The sequence below is a fragment of the Vulpes lagopus genome, chromosome 3, assembly GCF_018345385.1.
Source record: "Vulpes lagopus strain Blue_001 chromosome 3, ASM1834538v1, whole genome shotgun sequence".
In the NCBI taxonomy this organism is placed as follows: domain Eukaryota; kingdom Metazoa; phylum Chordata; class Mammalia; order Carnivora; family Canidae; genus Vulpes; species Vulpes lagopus.
The window spans coordinates 152,057,890-152,076,146 of NC_054826.1; the positions used below are offsets into that span (position 1 = coordinate 152,057,890).

The 18,257-nt window shown below is 40.4% G+C and overlaps 1 protein-coding gene across 2 annotated transcripts in view; it reads left to right on the plus strand.

The window, feature by feature from the left end:
* Window positions 1-17,835, plus strand: part of LPAR3 (lysophosphatidic acid receptor 3) — a 77,476-nt gene extending 59,641 nt beyond the window's left edge. For both annotated transcript variants that reach the window (XM_041747287.1, XM_041747286.1), the window contains exon 3: window positions 16,054-17,835. In XM_041747287.1, the coding sequence (XP_041603221.1) occupies window positions 16,054-16,379 (326 nt within the window). In that variant the 3' untranslated portion in view covers window positions 16,380-17,835. The remainder of the gene's footprint in view (window positions 1-16,053) is intronic.
* The last annotated feature ends 422 nt before the right edge of the window (window positions 17,836-18,257 follow it).

The following is an 18,257-nucleotide window of genomic DNA, read 5'->3' on the forward strand; positions in this document are numbered from 1 at the left end:
AGACACAGGCTGAGAGAGAAGCAGGTTCCCTAAGGGGGGCCCGATACAGGACTCAATCTCAGGACCATGCCCTGAGCTGAAGGCAGACGCTCAACCACCAAGCCACCCTGTCCCCTTTTGCACATATTCTATTTATGTCCTCCAGGCTTACTTTGCTGTATACGTAAGCTACCCATTTCCTCATATTCCTTTCCCTTCTATCAAACTTTGCAAATTTGGTTATTGCAAACTAGGAGTATGTTTCCGAATACTGCTTTTTCTTTTTCTGATGGCATAGCGGATCCCTTAGTGAGTTTAAGTAGTTAGGTTGTACTTCACCAAGAGTTTTTTTCTTGAGTATAAGCCTGACCAATAATGGTTTTTCATAAGCTCCTATAGACCTAGGCCACTCAGTATTACCAAATTATATTTCCCACGAGTCTACAGAGTATATTAGAATTGAAGACTTTTCCTTTCCAATAGAAGGATCCCCAAGAAACCATTTTGTCAGTGGGATGGAAACAGATATGGTCATCAGACTTCTGAACTGTGGATGAGAGTTAAAACCTGGGTTTGTATAAAAGCTAGCACTTTGCACATTTGCCCTGAGCATGAGAATCCTTTGGAGTATTTTTTGAACATTCGGATCCTTGGGCCCCCACTCCAGACTCCCTAGAATCAGAACCTCCAGAAGGGAACTAGAAAGTACCATTTACATAGAAGTGTTTGTAGGTAAATAAAATGGGCAAAGACCCCCCCGCCCTTCATATTTACTTTCCAACCGGGATGATAGGCAATTAGTAAGTCAGTCAGTCAACCAGCTAACTAATCAACAAGATAAGTGCAGAGAGTGACGAGAAAATCAAGCAGAATGATATTTTAGGGAATGATTGGGCTGTGCACTACTTTATGTGGCACAAAGGAAGTCCTCTCCAAAGGGTACTACAATGTGAGGAGCTGATGAAGTCAAGAACTGGGAAAGAGATCATGTCCATCTTGTTTATCTTGTGTCCTGGGTAACCTGTGCTATCATTGGCTCCTCTTGGGGCTTAATAAGTTTTTGTTGGATGATGTGTGCTCTTGGAGGGGGAAGTGATCATTTGTGACCTTTTGTCTCAGTGTATAGTATAGCATATCTTCCTTTCTTTACCTTGTGATTAATGTACAACTAATAGAAAATGTTTTTTAATTAACATTGCAACAACAAACCTCACATTTTACACAATTGATTTTTACTGGTTCTACTTCAAGGGTTATAACATGGTTTTACCGTTTAATGATTTTCTCATACTCTTACTATGCATTTACCTATTTAGTAAACTATCGGTGGGTAACTTGGAGTAAAACACCCATTAAAAAATTTGTTGGGAGAGGCAGTCTTGACCTTCTTATTTCTCAACTGCATAAACTCAGTCTTATCGCATTTCTTGCAGTAGAAATCTAGTGCGTGCAGATATATGTGTTCCCAAAATAGAAACAAAGCTAGCTTTAGTGAGAGCTTATTATATATGTAAAAAAAAATTAAAAAAAAAAAAGGTATGCTCCTAGCAAAAAACGAAAGACAATAATGAGAGAGGTAGGGAAGAAGAAATAGCACCTGGCTTATGCTGCCTAGAGATTATATTTGCTGGGGTATTTGGATAATACTGTATATTTTGTGGTCTTTTCTAAGCACACACATGTACATGCACAATGCATCTTGTTCTTTTTTAAAAAAATATTTTGAAAGAGAGAGCATAAGTGCAAGCAAGGGAATGGGCAGAGGGAGAAAGAGAATCTCAAGCAGTCTCCTCTCTTAGCTTGGAGCCTGATGCAGGGCTCAATTTTATGACCCTGATATCATGACCTGAGCCAAGATCAAGTCAGATACTCAACCAACTGACCGATCAAGGTGCCTCTTAACTTGTTCTTTTTAATCAGAATGGATTAATACTATATTTATAGTGTCTTATAACCTATGTTTTTTTTTAATTTTTTATTTATTTATGATAGTCACACACAGAGAGAGAGGCAGAGACACAGGCAGAGGGAGAAGCAGGCTCCATGCACCGGGAGCCCAACGTGGGATTCGATCCCGGGTCTCCAGGATCGCACCCTGGGCCAAAGGCAGGCGCCAAACTGCTGCGCCACCCAGGGATCCCTTATAACCTATGTTTTACGTAAATTCAACAATATATTATAAGCATCTTCTACATCAATATTGTTTTCAGTACTGTTATTGTTTATATCTATTATTTTAAGTTATTTCAATGTTTTAACAATATTGTTTTTAATATATCAAAAATATTTTTTGTATTGAAAACAATGTAATAATGCCAATACTGCCATAAGGTATTCCTAACATTTGTAGCGGGAGGAGGGGCAGAGGGAGAAGGGGAGAATCTAAAGCAGACTCCCCACTGAGCACAGAGCCCATCCCCAGGGCTCAGCCTCACCATGAGGAGATCACGACCTGAGCTGAAACCAAGGGTCAGATGTTCAACCAACTGAGCCACCCAGGTGCCCCTGCATTTGTATGCTTTTAAAAACTCAATCCATGGTCACACTTAGAGAATGGTAAGTTCAACTCTTGTGAATACCATTAGGCAGTATGCCCTAACAGGTATCTCATGCATACCCTGCAGTGGTGGTCATTTACTCCTCTGTCTCCTTTGACTTGCTATTCCTAGTCATTAGCATAGTGTGTGATACTTAACAAAAGCTCACTGTGTATTAACTGAATACACATTGGTATCTGAGAGCATTCTGGGTGTCCCCACTCAGATAGCAGTTTCTGCTAGAATCACATAACGTGCATCTTAGATTTACCACAGAATTCTCTCTCACACTTGGCACCATAGAGAGCATCCATGTTTGCCTTTCTCCTAAGTTACTTGGACTATTCATTGGCCATGACTGAAGGAAGCTCTGAGTGAAACCCAGAATCATCAAATGTGAGAGCTAAAGGGAACCTTGCAGATCATTCTGGTCCAATCTCATTAATGGACAGATGAAGAAATTGGCAGCGGAGAACCATAATGACCTTTTAAAAAGCGTACTCCTGGGTCTGGATTCGAATTGATATCCTTTCATTTAACAAGCTTTTATTAAGTACCTACTATGTTTATGGTGCTTGGCTAAGCACTGGGTAACCCAAGTTGAATAAGATACAAAAGGGGTCTTCCTAAGGATGTCAGCCTAGCAGGGTAGCCAAATGCATGCAGAATTGGGACCACATGTAATAAATTGTGTGTGTGTGTGTGTGTGTGTGTACATGCACATGCAGATACACAACAACAACTGAAGCATCCTATAGGATGTGTTTATGAATTGCCTTAGGAGGCACAGCAGGGGAAATAACCCTATCTGGGCAGTCAGAACTAACATTTTCTGAGGGTTTTCTGTGTTGGACATTCCATGTATTATCTTATTAAATTCTTACAAAATTCCTGTAAGGTCAGTATCATCATGCTCATTCCATAGTTTAGAAAATCGTGGGAGGCCCAAGAAGGTGAATGGATTTGCCCATGGTCCCCTCGGTGTCTGCTTGATCTCCAGCCTATGCTCTGTTCACCAGAACAGGGATGGTTAGGTGGGTTTCACCTCAAGGGCAAATTCCATCTGATTGCTAGAGGATGTTTGGAGCTGTGCTGTGAAGGATTTGAGGTGAATGTGGATCCAGCTACAGGTGGTGTGGTGGATAAATAATGGTGCCCAGGGGCATGGGATGGGAGGTGATAGCTCTTGTGTGAAGACATTGTAGTTCCTAAGCTATAACATGCTCTTGCTCCTCCAGGTCCAGCTTTCTATAGGTCAATTTCTGTTCCCTTCCTCTGAGCTCAGAATGGTGTTTTGTGCCATCTGAGTGTCCAGAATCTTGTATTCTATTCAAATCAACTTTCCCGTGCAGTGTCCCATATTATGCAGCCCTTTTGAAAATTTTCAGCCTCATCAAAGATACCCCTTTAGGGACGCCTGGGTGGCTCAGTGGTTGAGCATCTGCCTTTGGCTCAGGGCGTGATCCTGCGGTCCCGGGATCGAGTCCCACGTCGGGCTCCCTGCATGGAGCCTGCTTCTGCCTCTGCCCCTCTCTCTCTCTCTCATGAATAAATAAATAGAATCTTTAAAAAAAAGATATCCCTTTAATATCCTCTCAGAACCCTGCTCTGTGCCAGTGACAGTTTATGTTGTAAAATATTATATGCCTATGGCTTAATATGTTTACATTTTTAGGTAGGGTGCAACAGAGACCTTCCTAATCCAAAGGAAGTGACTCCAGCAAGAATTTCAGTTCCTTGGGCAGACTAGTTGGAATCTGTCCATCTTTAAAATTATACCAAGCAAAGAGCTGTTACTCTGCCAATACATGCAGCTGACCTCACACCTTTTCTTAGATGCTGAAGAGCCCTTGGTGTTAGTGAGGTACTGAGGTATTATTGGTCCATACATATTATGCTCAAAGAGGAATCTGGAGGTGGAGATGGTGTTCCCTTACTTATTCAGCTTATGATTTCCAGCTGTTGCCCAGAGTTAAACACTAGAATTAGGTCTTGGGCTGTGGTTCTAGCTGCTATGCCACTCCTTTATATTTTATCTCATAACCCCTTGGCACTGAGATTTTCAATTCCAAAGCTGGCCACAAATTTAAAACAAGTGCCTAAAACCAGTTGTTAGAGTCAAAAGACCCAACAGTCGTGACAATAGTGTTAAATGAATCATTTGTGGAATGCTTAACTGCTCATCTTCTATTTGAAGTGTCTCAGTGTTTTCTTGCTTTCTGTAGTAAAAATAAGTCAGGTTTCCTAAAAGTATATGTTTTCATTCCTTTCACATATGTGACAATCTATTTTCTGAATTATTGGATTTCTGAAGCACTGTGGGTAAACAAATACGAATTTAAATGCAAACCACATCTGAAAGTGTTATTTTGCAATTATTGAACAAATTCTTTGCTATCATGAGAGGATTGCCATTTAAATATTCTGTTAGTATGTGACTTGCACAATATAACGTTGCTGATCAAGAATAACTTTTTAATTTTAAATTTTACTTTTAAAACTTCTTTTCAGATAAGAGAGCTTTCCTCAGATGAGGTTCACAACCTGATTTTTATGTAGAGTTGTAATTTTCTATTTTAGTAAATCAGACAGCCCTGTGGCTTACTAGGTTAGCATTATTGCCTGTGTCCTGCCACTTTTTCCTGGACAAAAAACAAGGAATAACAGAGTGAACATATTTAAAATATATCCTCCTGTTTGATGAAATGAGTAGTCCATGTGCCAAAGTGTGACTATTCTCTGTGAGTGATTGCTTTTATTGTTATAGATGTTTTATTTATGTGCCACTCACATGTCAGGATTTTTTTTAATTGCATGTGTGAATTTTTAAACAGATGAAAATATGGGTACAAGTCTGACTAGTGGAATAAAAAAAAAAATGAGTCCTGAAGAATGGGTGTCACATACCTTGAAGTCTTCATCTTTTGCATATCCTGTCACCAAAACCTAAAGAATGCTGAACTATCTTAATTACATTCCAGTGAGAGGCCCTTCTTCCAGATGGATCGGTGTTCTTTCTAGTTGCCTATATATTGTGGAGATGAAGTATTAGCCAGGGGATTTTTGAGATATTTCGAAAACTTCCAAATAAGAGAAGAGGGCTGTTATAGACTGTCTAACACAATATTGATTAGAGACTTGAAAAGATCTTTTATTTAACTTGTCACCAATATTTTCATTTGTAATTCTATCTTCCAAAACGTTAGACATTCCTTAATTTGATATTTCTGATTACCTTAAATTGGAGTCATTAAATATCATTTCAGCACTGTAATTGCATATTCTAGTATATGATTCACTATGCTTTAAAAATTAACATTGAACTCATGGTACTGGTTTTTGAGTATAGCACTGAAACTAGTTTATTTAATTACCAGAGGAAAAGCTCATTTGTAGTCTAATTGGACAATTAGTGAGTCTCTTAAACAGGTACTGAAAGAACATAGTGCCTCATTAAAATAAAACCTAATTGCTTCTTGTCAATGTAACTGACCTGTCACTTGGCAATAGAAGGAAATGAGATTTGTTATCCAAATGTAATTATCATGAAAATATCCACTCTTAGGAGCTGGCACATGGTATGTGATTGCTGAGTAAATATTTATTAATGGAAGGACGACATATGGCCAAAGTGCCCACCTACTGCTGGTAACTCCCAAGTCAGCATTTCAATTTGGAGCTCTCAGAGTGCCGGCTGCCTTCTACACGTCTCTGGCTTGAGGAACCATAGGTACTCTCCTTATCGAATGGTGAAAACCAAACACTCTCCTTCTAAACCTGTTCCTTCTGCTGCCTCTCTGCTTGGTTATCAGGACCACATGCAACTCACCCTGGATTCTTTCCTCTCCCTCAGTTGCCACGGCCAGTTCCTATCAAGTCCTTCAGTCTCTTCCTCTTTACCATCTGTTTCTGTCCATCTCTACCACCACTGCTCTTTTCACCCTTATCATTCTCACCTGAATTTTGGCCAGTCCTCAGTTGAGTCTCCCTACCTAGGCTAGTGGTTTTCATGCTTTGCTATACTAAAGCATTCCCCAGGGAGCTAGCTTACCCCAGAGATGCTTAGATTTTACTTTCATCAGTTTCTCACTTGGTAGATCTAGGTGGGGCCTAGAAACCTGAATTTTAAAGAGCTCCTGACTACCCACCCCCACTGGTTTTGATGCAGGTGGAGCAGACTTCGAGCTCCACTTACCTCTAGTCTGTTCTGAGCACTGAAAATTTTGCTCTAAAATACAATACTTACAAGTGTTCTTTAGTTTTCAGAGTACACATCCTTTAGGTTAGGTTTATTCTTCGATTAGGTTTATTCCTAGATATCTTATGGGTTTTGGTATAATTGTAAATGGGATCTATTCCTTGATTTCTCTTTCTTCTGCTTCATTGTTAGTGTATGGAAATGCAGCTGACTTCTGTGCATTGATTTTATATCCTGCCACTTTGCTGAATTCCTGTATCAGTTCTAACAACTTTTTGGTGGAATCTTCTTTTTTAAATTTATTTGAGAGAGAGAGAGAGAGAGAGAGAGAACGCACAAGCCGGGGGTGGAGGGAAGCAGAGAGCGAAGCAGACTACCCACTGAACAGGGAGCCTAATATGGGGCCTGATCTCAGGACTCAAAGATCATGAAGGCAGCCGAAGGCAGACGCTTAACCAACTAAGCCACCCAGATGCCCTGGTGGAATCTTTTGGGTTTTCTATATCAAGTATCATGTCATCTGCAAAGAGTTAAAATGTGACTTCTTTGCCAATTTAGATGCCTTTTATTTCTTTTTGCTGTCTGATTGCTGAGGCTAGGATTTCCAGTACTATGTTGAACAGTATTGGTAAGAGGAGACATCCCTGTCATATTCCTGGGGAGAGATATTTGCAAATGACATAGCAGATAAAGGGATAGTATCCACAATCTATAAAGCCTTATCAAACTCAACACCCAAAAAAACACAAAACCCAGTCAAGAAATGGGCAGAAGACATGAACAGACATTTCTCCAAAGAAGACATAGAAATAGCTAACAGACACATGAAAAAAATGCCCAACATCACTTAGCATTAGGGAAATACAAATCAAAACCACAATGAGATATCACCTCACACTGGTCAGAATGGCTGAAAGTAACAACTCAGGAAACAACAGAAATTGGTGAGGATGCAGAGTAAGGGGAACCCTTGTACACTGGGAATGCAGACTAGTGCAAGCACTCTGGAAAACAGTATGGAGGTTCCTCAAGAAGCTAAAAATAGAGCTGCCGTATGACCTAGAAATTGCATTACTAGGTATTTATCCAAAGGATACAAATATAGTGATTCAAAGGGACACCTGCACTCCATTTATAGCAGCAGTGTCCACAATAGCCAAACTATGGAAAGAGCCCAGATGTCCATCAACAGAGGAATGGATAAAGAGGGTGTATACACACACACACACACACACACACACACACAAACATACATGGAACATTACTCAGGTATCAAAAAGAATGAAATCTTGCCATTTGCAATGACGTGGAAGGAACTAGTGTATTAGCAAAACAAGTCAAGCAGAGGAAGACAAGTACCATATGACTTCACTCATATGTGTGTCATCTAAGAAACAAAACAGATGAAGATGGAGAAGGGAGGGAAAAAGAAACTAAGATGAAAACAGAGAGGGAGGCAAACCATAGGAGACTCTTAACTATAGGAAACCAACTGAGGGTTGCTGGAGGGGAGGGGGGTGGAGGATAGATAGGGTAACTGGGTGATGGGCATTAAGGAGGGCACATGATGTGATAAGCACTGGGTGTTACATGCAACTGATGAATCACTAAATTCTACCCCTGAAACTAATAATATAGTATAGGTTAACTAAGTTGAATTTAAATAAAAAAAAAGAATTTTAAGGAAAAGACTTATCCATGCCCCATTAAAAACCTTCAAAAAGCTACCATTCCATAGCAGTTTTTTAAAAAAAAATTTTAAAGATTTTATTTTATTTATTCATGAGAGAAAGAGTCCATAGCAATTTTAAACAGCGGTCAATGGGGCTCCCCAGGGAGCCCCAGTGCATATACACATGTGGAGTGGGGGTTGTAGTGTAGAGGAGCATGGATTCTGCAGCGAAGGGCTTTACTCAACTTCTCCTCATTCCCTGCTCTCCATCTCTTTCTTTTAGTCAGAGAAGCTTGGATTTTGAACTTTAACAAGAGATTTCCTTTGGGAAGTGTTTCTCTACTTTTTAAAAACCTGATTTGAAAAACCACTCATCTATAGACATGGCTTATGCTTTTTTCTTTTAAAATCAGGACCCACAATAAGAAATGATGTACATTCTATATCATGGCCCAGTGCACACCCACATTTTTGTGTGTAACTGAAACAAGTTTCATGAAACATACTCTTACTATACTTGATGCACTCTGATGTTTTCTGTTCTGTTCTATTTCATCTTTTAGAAAATTGCTGGTTGCCACCCACTAAATTGATTTCACAGCTCACTAATGACTTGCAATTGAGTCTGAAAAACCTCTGATCTAGCCTTTCTCAATGGGATTCTCTCATGAACCATGGAACATAGAAATATTTCTTAATCTTCTCAAGAATGCTGTATGACTCATACCATTCTAGATGCTTGGGAGAGAAGTTAATTCATTATATAGAATGGACACCTGAGGGCAAAGGCTTATGGGGTCTGATCTTTATAATAAATTCAGACTCCTGAGTGCTGCCCACAGGACCCTTGCTCAGAGATGCCTGTGTGTGTGTGTGTGTGTGTGTGTGTGTGTGTGTGTGTGTGTGTGTATGAGGGTGGGGGGTATGGTACAAAAGTGATAATGAATAGGCAACGTGCGTCTGGCCCATGTCATCTCTCAGACTTCACTATACTTCTTCAGTCACTTCTCTAGGTTAAAACCATCCTGAACTATCTGGAATTCCCCCCATGTATCATGTTGTTTCTCACCTCTGCATGGCTGGTCTTAACCATCAACACTTAGCTCACCTGGCTGTCACTTCACCTGAGACTTTCCTTGATGACAGTCAGAATCATGACACATTGTACCCACGTTCTATGCCTGTCAGCACCTGAGGGGCAGGACCAGATGCTGTTCACAAGAGCAGATGCTGCAACTAGTGTGGTACCTGGCCCTGTGAGGCCTCTTATTAAATCTCACGTACCTTCAACTGCCTCATCTCTGCTATGGTGTGTGGGGCTATCATGTTATCCATACTTCATTCTGAGGATACAGACTGGTTATGAGGTACAGCCACATGCTTAGGGAGCTTATAACAGGCCTGAGAGAGAGGATATAGGTATTAAAAACTATCTCCAGTTTAGCCTGGTGCTCAAGAGTTTGATGGAGGAGTCAGGTCTGGGTTCAAATTATGACTCTTCTACTAGTTGGCTTCTGGGCCCAAGACAAATTCTTGACCTAAACTTCTAAACTTCAAATCGCTCTGTGTAAGATTGGGATTATTGTAAGAGGGGCAACCTCACAGGGCTGTGAGTTTTAAATGATCAGTGCATCTAAAGCCCCGAACACGCTACCTGGCCGAGAGCTCTTGGCAGATGTGAGAGTGAATTAAGCAGGTAATGTGCTTGGGGGCACATGATGTTATAGGTGGAGAGTGCCCTGGGAGTTGAGAGGAAGGAGTGATTGCTGTGGGTTGGATGATGGGAGAGGTCCAGTAGAGGAAGCAGAATTTGAGCTAAGCTTAGAAAGAAAAGTAGACCTTAGATTAGGAGACAGGAAGGCATTCCTGGCAGGGCAAACCAGAAAGCCAACAAAGGCCAGAGGAGGACATGCACGCCTTACCAGAGGTTTTAACTACTGGGTCTGATGTGAGATCAGGGGATTTGCATTATTATTTTTTAAATTTTGTTTATTTATGAGAGAGAATGAGAGTGAGTGCGTGCGCACAAGCAGGGGGAAGGGAGAGAGAGAAGCAGGCCTCTCCCCTACTGAGTGGGGAGCCTGAGGTGGGGCTCCATCCCAACCCTGAGATCATGACCTTGGCTCAAGGCAGAGATGATTGACTGAGCCACCCAGGCGCCCTGGGGATCTGCATTATTACAAAAGTGCCCCTGGTAATTCAGATGACCAGCCAGGTTTGGGAACAGCTAGCTCAGAGTATTCATCTCCATCAGTTTTTAGTCATACTGTCTGATAATTGTGTCCGGAAAACAAGTCAAATTTGCTTGAATCTTATTGAGAGTTGAAATTCATAATTTATAGAACGTAGCAATTTTCTACTTGGAAAAGAGTTTAGAAACCACTTAACCCTGTATCTCATTTAGGAAAAATGCCTTCCTTTTGCATATCTCAGGAAGATCCAGGCAAAGGAAGTGTTCTGCTGATGGGAAGCTCTCTGCCCACTCAACAACCAGTTCCCCTCCCAAATAGCTTCATTTACTTAGGAAGAACTCTTACATCCAAATTTTTTCTCTTTGTACTTTTTCTGCTGTTTTAGACTAACCTTCTAGAATGGCCCAGGACAAGTCTGTGCATCCTCTTTCTACATGATGATCTTTCAGGCTTTTGAGGTAGTTAGCACATCATGTCTTTCCTAAGCCTTTTCTTCTCCAAGGGGAACATACTTGATTTTTTCTACTGGTTGCCAAATAGACACCTTAGATCCACTTGTATTTATGAATGCCTGATTTTTTTTAAAAAAAAGTGATTAGGACTTGTCATGACCTCTGTTTGAAAACTCTGCTTATTCCCAGCTGGCATGGTCTGAACATGGAATCTAAATACTCAAAAAATATTTACATTAGGTATTTTCCTCCAAAACCTTTGGAACGTGGTAGGGGACTGACTCATATATATTTCCCAGGATCTATCATCTGCCCCCTTTTTAAGAACTAGGCCAGTTGCCTGTTTGTTTATGGCATCCCCTGCAATCTCAAAGAATTTCTCCAAGATTACAGATTCCCCAGGCCAAGACCATTCCTGACATGTTCTTCTCCTTTTAAATTGTTTTGGGGGCCTCATCTCTAGCTGCCCACATACAGTAAAACCCCCGAAGAATGAAGTATTAGATAAACCTCATATCAGTGCTGAGATGTGTTGGGTGGGAGAGGCTGACTGCCAGGTGGAGGAGTCAGGAAGTGGGGTATTTACCAGGGTTGCTGCCCGGTGTGCAGCCAGCACCTGAGACAGCATGCCCGAGGCCGGGCTCTCTGGCAGTGCAGGGTGTCTGGGCTGCTTTGTGAAAGAAGACTTGCCTTCTGTTGTTCTTGGAAACAGTATAAAGAAAAGGTCAGCAGATTTTTGTTTCTTCTTACTCCTAATACTAGCATATATTTTTGTTGGAATTCTTTCTCCTTTCTTTCCTCCCTTCCCTTCTTTCTTTTCTTCTTCCCTTCCTTCCCCCCTTCTCCTTTCCCCTCCCCTTCCCTCTTCCTAATTTCTTCCCTTTCCTTCCCTCTTCCCCCTTCCCTTCCCTTCCTGACATAAAATCTTTATGCTAACAAACCAAAGAATGACTTAATTGTTATATACACACAGCTTCATGGTATGTGACAGACCATAAATGGGAATTTAAGGACCAAAAGTACCCTTCTCCCTCCCCCATCACTCACTTTGGTAAGATTCTGTGTCCATTGCTGAATAGCCTCACATGTGGACAGGAACACAGACTCTGGTGCCAGGGTATCAAATCCAGGGTATCAAATCTGGGTTCAAATCCTGGCTCTGTGGCTTTGAGCATATTACCTTGCTTCTCTGTGTTTCACCTACCTCAGGTTTAAAAAGAGAGTTGCATCAGTATTTTTATGAGGTAGTGTTCATAATAATACTAGTAGGATTGCCATGAAAATTAAATGGTTAATTCATATAAAATTCTTAGAATGGTGTCTGGCATATAATCATTGCTCAATGAGAAGTTTGTCAAGTGTTGACTGAATGAATTATGTAGTTCAGTGCAAAGGGGAAATATACATGAATTTCATTGTGACAAGCATACATGAATTTCAGTTTGGAGACTTTATTTAGAGTGTTTGGATCCCCTGACTAATATAAAACAGTTTTGTGCTGGGTGGGGAAAAAACACTTTTATGATTTGAAAAAAAATTGATTTAAAAGTTTTTAGGAAAGCATAGTGGCAGTTTTATCCTTTTTTGACATGTGTATGTGTGAGATACATCATTCAGAGAAAATTATATAAGACATGCGTATGGTATAAAGAATAACACAGAACATGAGAGACTCCTAACTCTGGGAAACGAATAAGGGGTGGTGGAAAGGGTGGTGGGTGGGGGGTGGGGGTGACTGGGTGACGGGCACTGAGGGGGGCACTTGATGGGATGAGCACTGGTTGTTATGCTATATGTTGGCAAATTGAACTCCAATTAAAAAAATGTAAAAAATAAATGAATGAATGAATGAATGAATAAATAAATAAATAAAATCTTAAAAAATAAAAAAAAGAATAACACTTAAAATAATTTAAAAAAACATTAAAAATTCCTGTGTACCTGCCACCCAACATAATAGAACATCTCTAATATCTTCAACATCACCTATGTGGCCCTGCCCCAGTGACCCTTTCTCCTGGAGAAATGACTATCATAAATTTCATGTTAATAGTCTTGCTTTTCCTTATGGTTTTACCACGTATGGATGTAATGTTAGACATCAAATTGTTTAGATTCACCTGTTTTTAAAAAATGATACCACATTAACATTGGGCTTGATTTTCAGTGCATTTAGATTCATTTCCAGTATCTTCTTTTGTTCTTTATTTGTTCTACTTTCCTATGTTTGACTCTCCCCCCAAACTCCTTTTTTTTATATTGAGATCTTGTTTTCCTTTCCTTTGGTTCCAATCTTCCCCTTCCATTAATTTGGAAGTTATATACTCTATTAAATTTTGACATGCATATTTAACAAAGTATAAAGTTAATCGATATTTTCCTCATTAACACAAGGACGTTGGAACTCTCCCACCGGGATTTCTTTGGAATCGTGCAATTTCACACAGAAAGGAGTCTTCGCATCAAAATTGGCAGCAAGAGCTTTTGATGTCTGGCTTGTTTAGTTCTTGCCTCTTGACAACATAGTAACCCTCCCTCGGGAAGAGCAGAGAACAAAAGTGTTACTGTTAAGGGAAATATAGACCACTGGACCCAGATGGGGCCTTCAAGTTTATCTAAACTAGTGTTTTCCAAACTTTTGGCAAAGCCCAACAGTAAGAAATAATAGTTTACTTCATAACCAATACACACATAAACATAGTGTATAAAACTGAAACAAAAATTGCATGAAACAAAACTTCCTTTGGTCTATGCAATATACTCTGAGCTATTCCATTCCATTCTTGCATTTAAAAATCCCCAGACTTGTCCAAACCCATTAAATTGACTGCATACACACTAAGGTGTCCTAGCCCCAAATTGGAAAAACCCAGAACTTTCCTAAAGTCCTCAATTTATAGTTTAGGAAGCCGAACCCCAGACAGATGACATGGGTCTGCCAGAGTTGTGCAGTAAGTGTAGGTTAGGACCCAGTCTCTGACCTCTTGTCTCCAAGTTCTTTATTCATATAGGCCAGCTGGACCAAAAATAATACAGAAAGGGGTGAAAAGGGAACCATTGGTGAGCTGTAATTATGAAATAGAGAATTAAACCCTCCTGATAACTCCTAAACATCTAATTTTGACCGATGTCTTTGACAGAACATCTCATGATAACCACTAATTAGTGAACCCAACTCAAGGAATGGCATCACTTTCATTACTTCTGACCCCTCACAACCATCCAGAGTCAGGATTGTTATCTTTATTTCATAAGTGAGAAATGAGGGTGGTGCTTGGGTGGCTCAGTCAGTTGAGCTTTGGCTCAGATCATGATCTCAGGGTCCTGGGATGGAGCCCTGTGTCAGGATCCCTACTCAGTGGGTAGTCTGCTTGTCCCTCTCTTTCTGCCCCTCTCCCCACTCATGTTCATGCTCTCTCTCTCTTTTTCTCTCTGTCCCTCTCCAATGAATAAATAAAACCTAAAAAAGTAATAGTAATAAAACAAGGAAATGGGAGTTCAGAGAAATGCAGTGATTTGCCTCATTTGTGTAGCTCAAAGTGAGGAGCTGGGCACACCTGTCTGACCCTGAGGCTCATGGCATTTTACAGCCTCACATGGCCTTTTTATAATTCTTGATTTGACTTGCTTATTATTATATCTCTCAGAATAAAGGTGAAGGGACAAGAGGAATACTGTCCAGGACTAATTCTAACCAATAAGAATAACTAGTTGGTGATGTGATTTATAGACTTGCTTGTTTATTCTATCTCCCCACTAGCACTTAGCTCTTGGAGTGCATAGTTCGCCTCATTTACTGTCTAGTGCATTCCTGGTACGTCGTAAGCTCATGATGAATGTTTATGGAATGGATAAGCAAGGTTGCTTAGAAATGATAAGGACTTTGGGGGAAAGAAACCATATCACATTATAGAGACAGGTACCTATATCGTGGCCAAGAGCACAGCCTCTGGAGAAAGACTGCCAACACTCCAAATTAGATGTTTCTTACCAGCTGTTCGATGGTGAACAAGTTACCTCACTTTCTTGTGCCCCCTTTTTCTGGGGATGCCTACTTCTTAGTGTGGTTCTATGAGTTAGTAAAGGAAAGCATTTACACTAGTGCCTGGCTCATAGTAAGCATTGTATAAATGTGAGCTATCACTTATCCAAGGTGATGGTGATAGAATAGGGGAATATTGAACCTATGTCTCATATTTTAGGAAAAATGTGTCAGAAAGCTTTAGTGGTAAGCTAGGCATGATCAGATGTCTGGTGACTCAGAAGAGACTACCCTTCATGTGCAGTTGGTGCTAAAATTGTGCTAAATAAATAGACCTGCTACAAGCACGTCTCTATCTCATCATTAAACAGAAAGATTTATTTCTGACAACAACCAACAGGAACAAAAAATCAAGAGCAGAGAATCAAGCAGATGGCCTATAAACATGTCAAAAAGAATACAGGGCTTCCTCAGCATCAACATGGATTTATAGAGTGAAATTTGTGAGCAGGTGACTTAGCTAAGAGACCAGGAGAATGCTATAGATGCCATGGGTCTTATTGTCAGCAAAACATTTAGAACATCTGAGTTGTAGCACAGCGGAGTGTAGGGTTGATGGTGTGAGGCCTTCCCACACGCACTCCTGGAATTTGCCCTTGGTTTTCTCATCTGCCAAGCATGGGTGATGACTGCAGGAGCCTCCCAGTGTGGATTAGAGAGCTGACAGAGATGAGGGATGTGGAGTGCTTAGTAAACATGAGGTAAATGTGAGCCCCTAATTACGAGCCCTGGAAAAGCAGGTAAGGAGCTGAAATAGAACACAGAGAACAGTCAAGGAGGTGGCCAGCTGTTCACCCCTAACGAGCCCAGGACTCAAGTGCTCAGAGGATGGATGGAAGTGGGCTTTGCAGTTGTCAAAACAAATCCTCAAAAAACAAAACAAAACAAAAAACAAATCCCCAAGGTCATTGTTTCCACTGACTGAAAGCAGGGCAAGAGGAAACCTAACTGAGCAGCCCGCTTCCTTTTCTCTCCCCGCAGGGGCCTTCGTCGTGTGCTGGACCCCAGGCCTGGTCGTTCTGCTGCTTGACGGCCTGAACTGCACGCAGTGTGGTGTGCAGCATGTGAAAAGGTGGTTCCTGCTGCTGGCACTGCTGAACTCAGTCATGAACCCCATCATCTACTCCTACAAAGATGAGGACATGTACAGCACCATGAAGAAGATGATCTGCTGCTTCTCTCAGGAGAACTCAGAGAGACGCCCCTCCCGCATCGCCTCCACCATCCTCAGCCGGAGCGACACAGGCAGCCAGTATAAGGAAGACAGTATCAGCCAAGGCACAGTCTGCAACAAGAGCAGTTCCTAAACTGTGGGTGTGCCTACCAGGGCCTCCTCTGGGAGAGGGGCTGTTAAGAATGGCTACCTGTCTCTAACTACACCCACCTACAGTGTTATTTCAGGTCTAAATGAATCACTGGTAGATTTTTAAAAATTATTTTACATAATTTCAAAGCATGAGCAGTAAAGAGGGGACACAGTGCATTTGGAGAAAATGCACGAAAGAGAGAGACAGCACAGTGGAATCCTCAGTGATGTCCTTGGAACTGCTTGGAGGACCATTCTGGGCCCTGTCACCATCTTGTAGCCATTCTCTTTGTGTTTTAAAAGGATGTTGATAAAAGGCCTTAGGCCAAGATAAATAATAATGTTACTTGAGCCACTTGATATAGCTGCTTGGAAAGCCTATGTAGTTCTTTCTGCATGCATTTAAAATTTTGAAAATGCTTCAGCTATGATATTTGTTTCCTCAAAGAAACCATGGCCAGTAGCTAGTTGTTCCATAGGAATCTCAGAATAGCAAATCAGTAAGGACTCCAGATTCGACTTGGTTTTTAACTGAAAGAACATTCTGAGCAAGAAGATTTACTTAAATTAATAACAAAAACAGGTACCTGTTAGAAACATCTCTTGAAGCAGCACACACACACAAAAAAAGGCCTTGAAGTGGTTGTCTTAAGTGTGCATGGGTGTGTATACACTCCTGTATGTTTATACATTTCTAATTTGTATTTAAAGACCTCAAGGACAGTGATGGTGAAGTAAATTCACTGGCCACCTAGACTTTCAGTCTAGGACTATAGCTGTAGAAATGACCTGTCATGCTCTAAAAGAAAAGAAAAAGAGGTGACTCATTTGCAAACAGACACAGAACAGAGTAGAAGGTATATTGATAAGTGGGCTGAATTCCTTTCATATAGGATCACATATGAGCTTGACTTGAGTCCTTATTTTCACTTACCTCCATATCACTGGTGGCTTGTCAGACTTAGTATGTGGAATAATTTTCACATTTCATATTTTGCCCAGAGTTATCGACATATTTCCGGTACTTGTCTTCCATATGGAATGAATTTTGATCTGAGTCCTATTTAAAAATCATCTCTGTCAAAGACCTAAGTAAACATGAAAGGCAAGTCAGTAAAAAAAAAGTTTCATACACATAGGCTACTGACCAAAGTTTTTATGTAAAGCATTTAGAATATATTCTGATTTTAAAATAAGAATAACTTCAAGGCAGTTATTATAGTATTTATGTAGTTTGCAAAAGAAGTTTACATTTTTTTGCTATTGTGATGTAACATTTATGTGCAAGAACTACTTGGAATAAAAGGATTTGAGAAGTCATGCTTTTTAGATGGAATGGCCTAAAATAGAGAGTATTACGATTTGAAGGTGTAGATTTCACAAACTCCATGTAGTAAGTGGGTCTATCTGAAGCTTATGTCAAAGTTCCTGATAAAATAAAATAATTTGTTCCCTCTTGTTGAGTGCATTATTGCTTTGTGTATTTTCTAAGTAAAAATATAGTCTGTGGTAAGTATAACACACATTTCTATTGCAGAAGAAAAATCAGATTTGCCATGAAGTACATACTTTCAATGTTTTATGTAAGCATTTTGAATCTACAGCTGGCCAAAGGGTGGAGGATTGAAATTGAATTCCAGTCCCTGAATAGCTACTAACGGATCTTTAAAGGTTTTATTTTGAGGAAAGAACCATTTTTAGTACCCTGCAGCAGAATTTTGTATTCAGAATAGTGTCTGGAGGGGATCCAAGTGTGGAAATTTGTGATGGAAATATATAGCTTTTGTTTTTATGTGTGCACACATATCTCAGAGATGGTGTAAGAGTAGAGAAGTTGTGTATATTTGGAAGTGACAAGTGGCAGGGGTCACAGGACTTG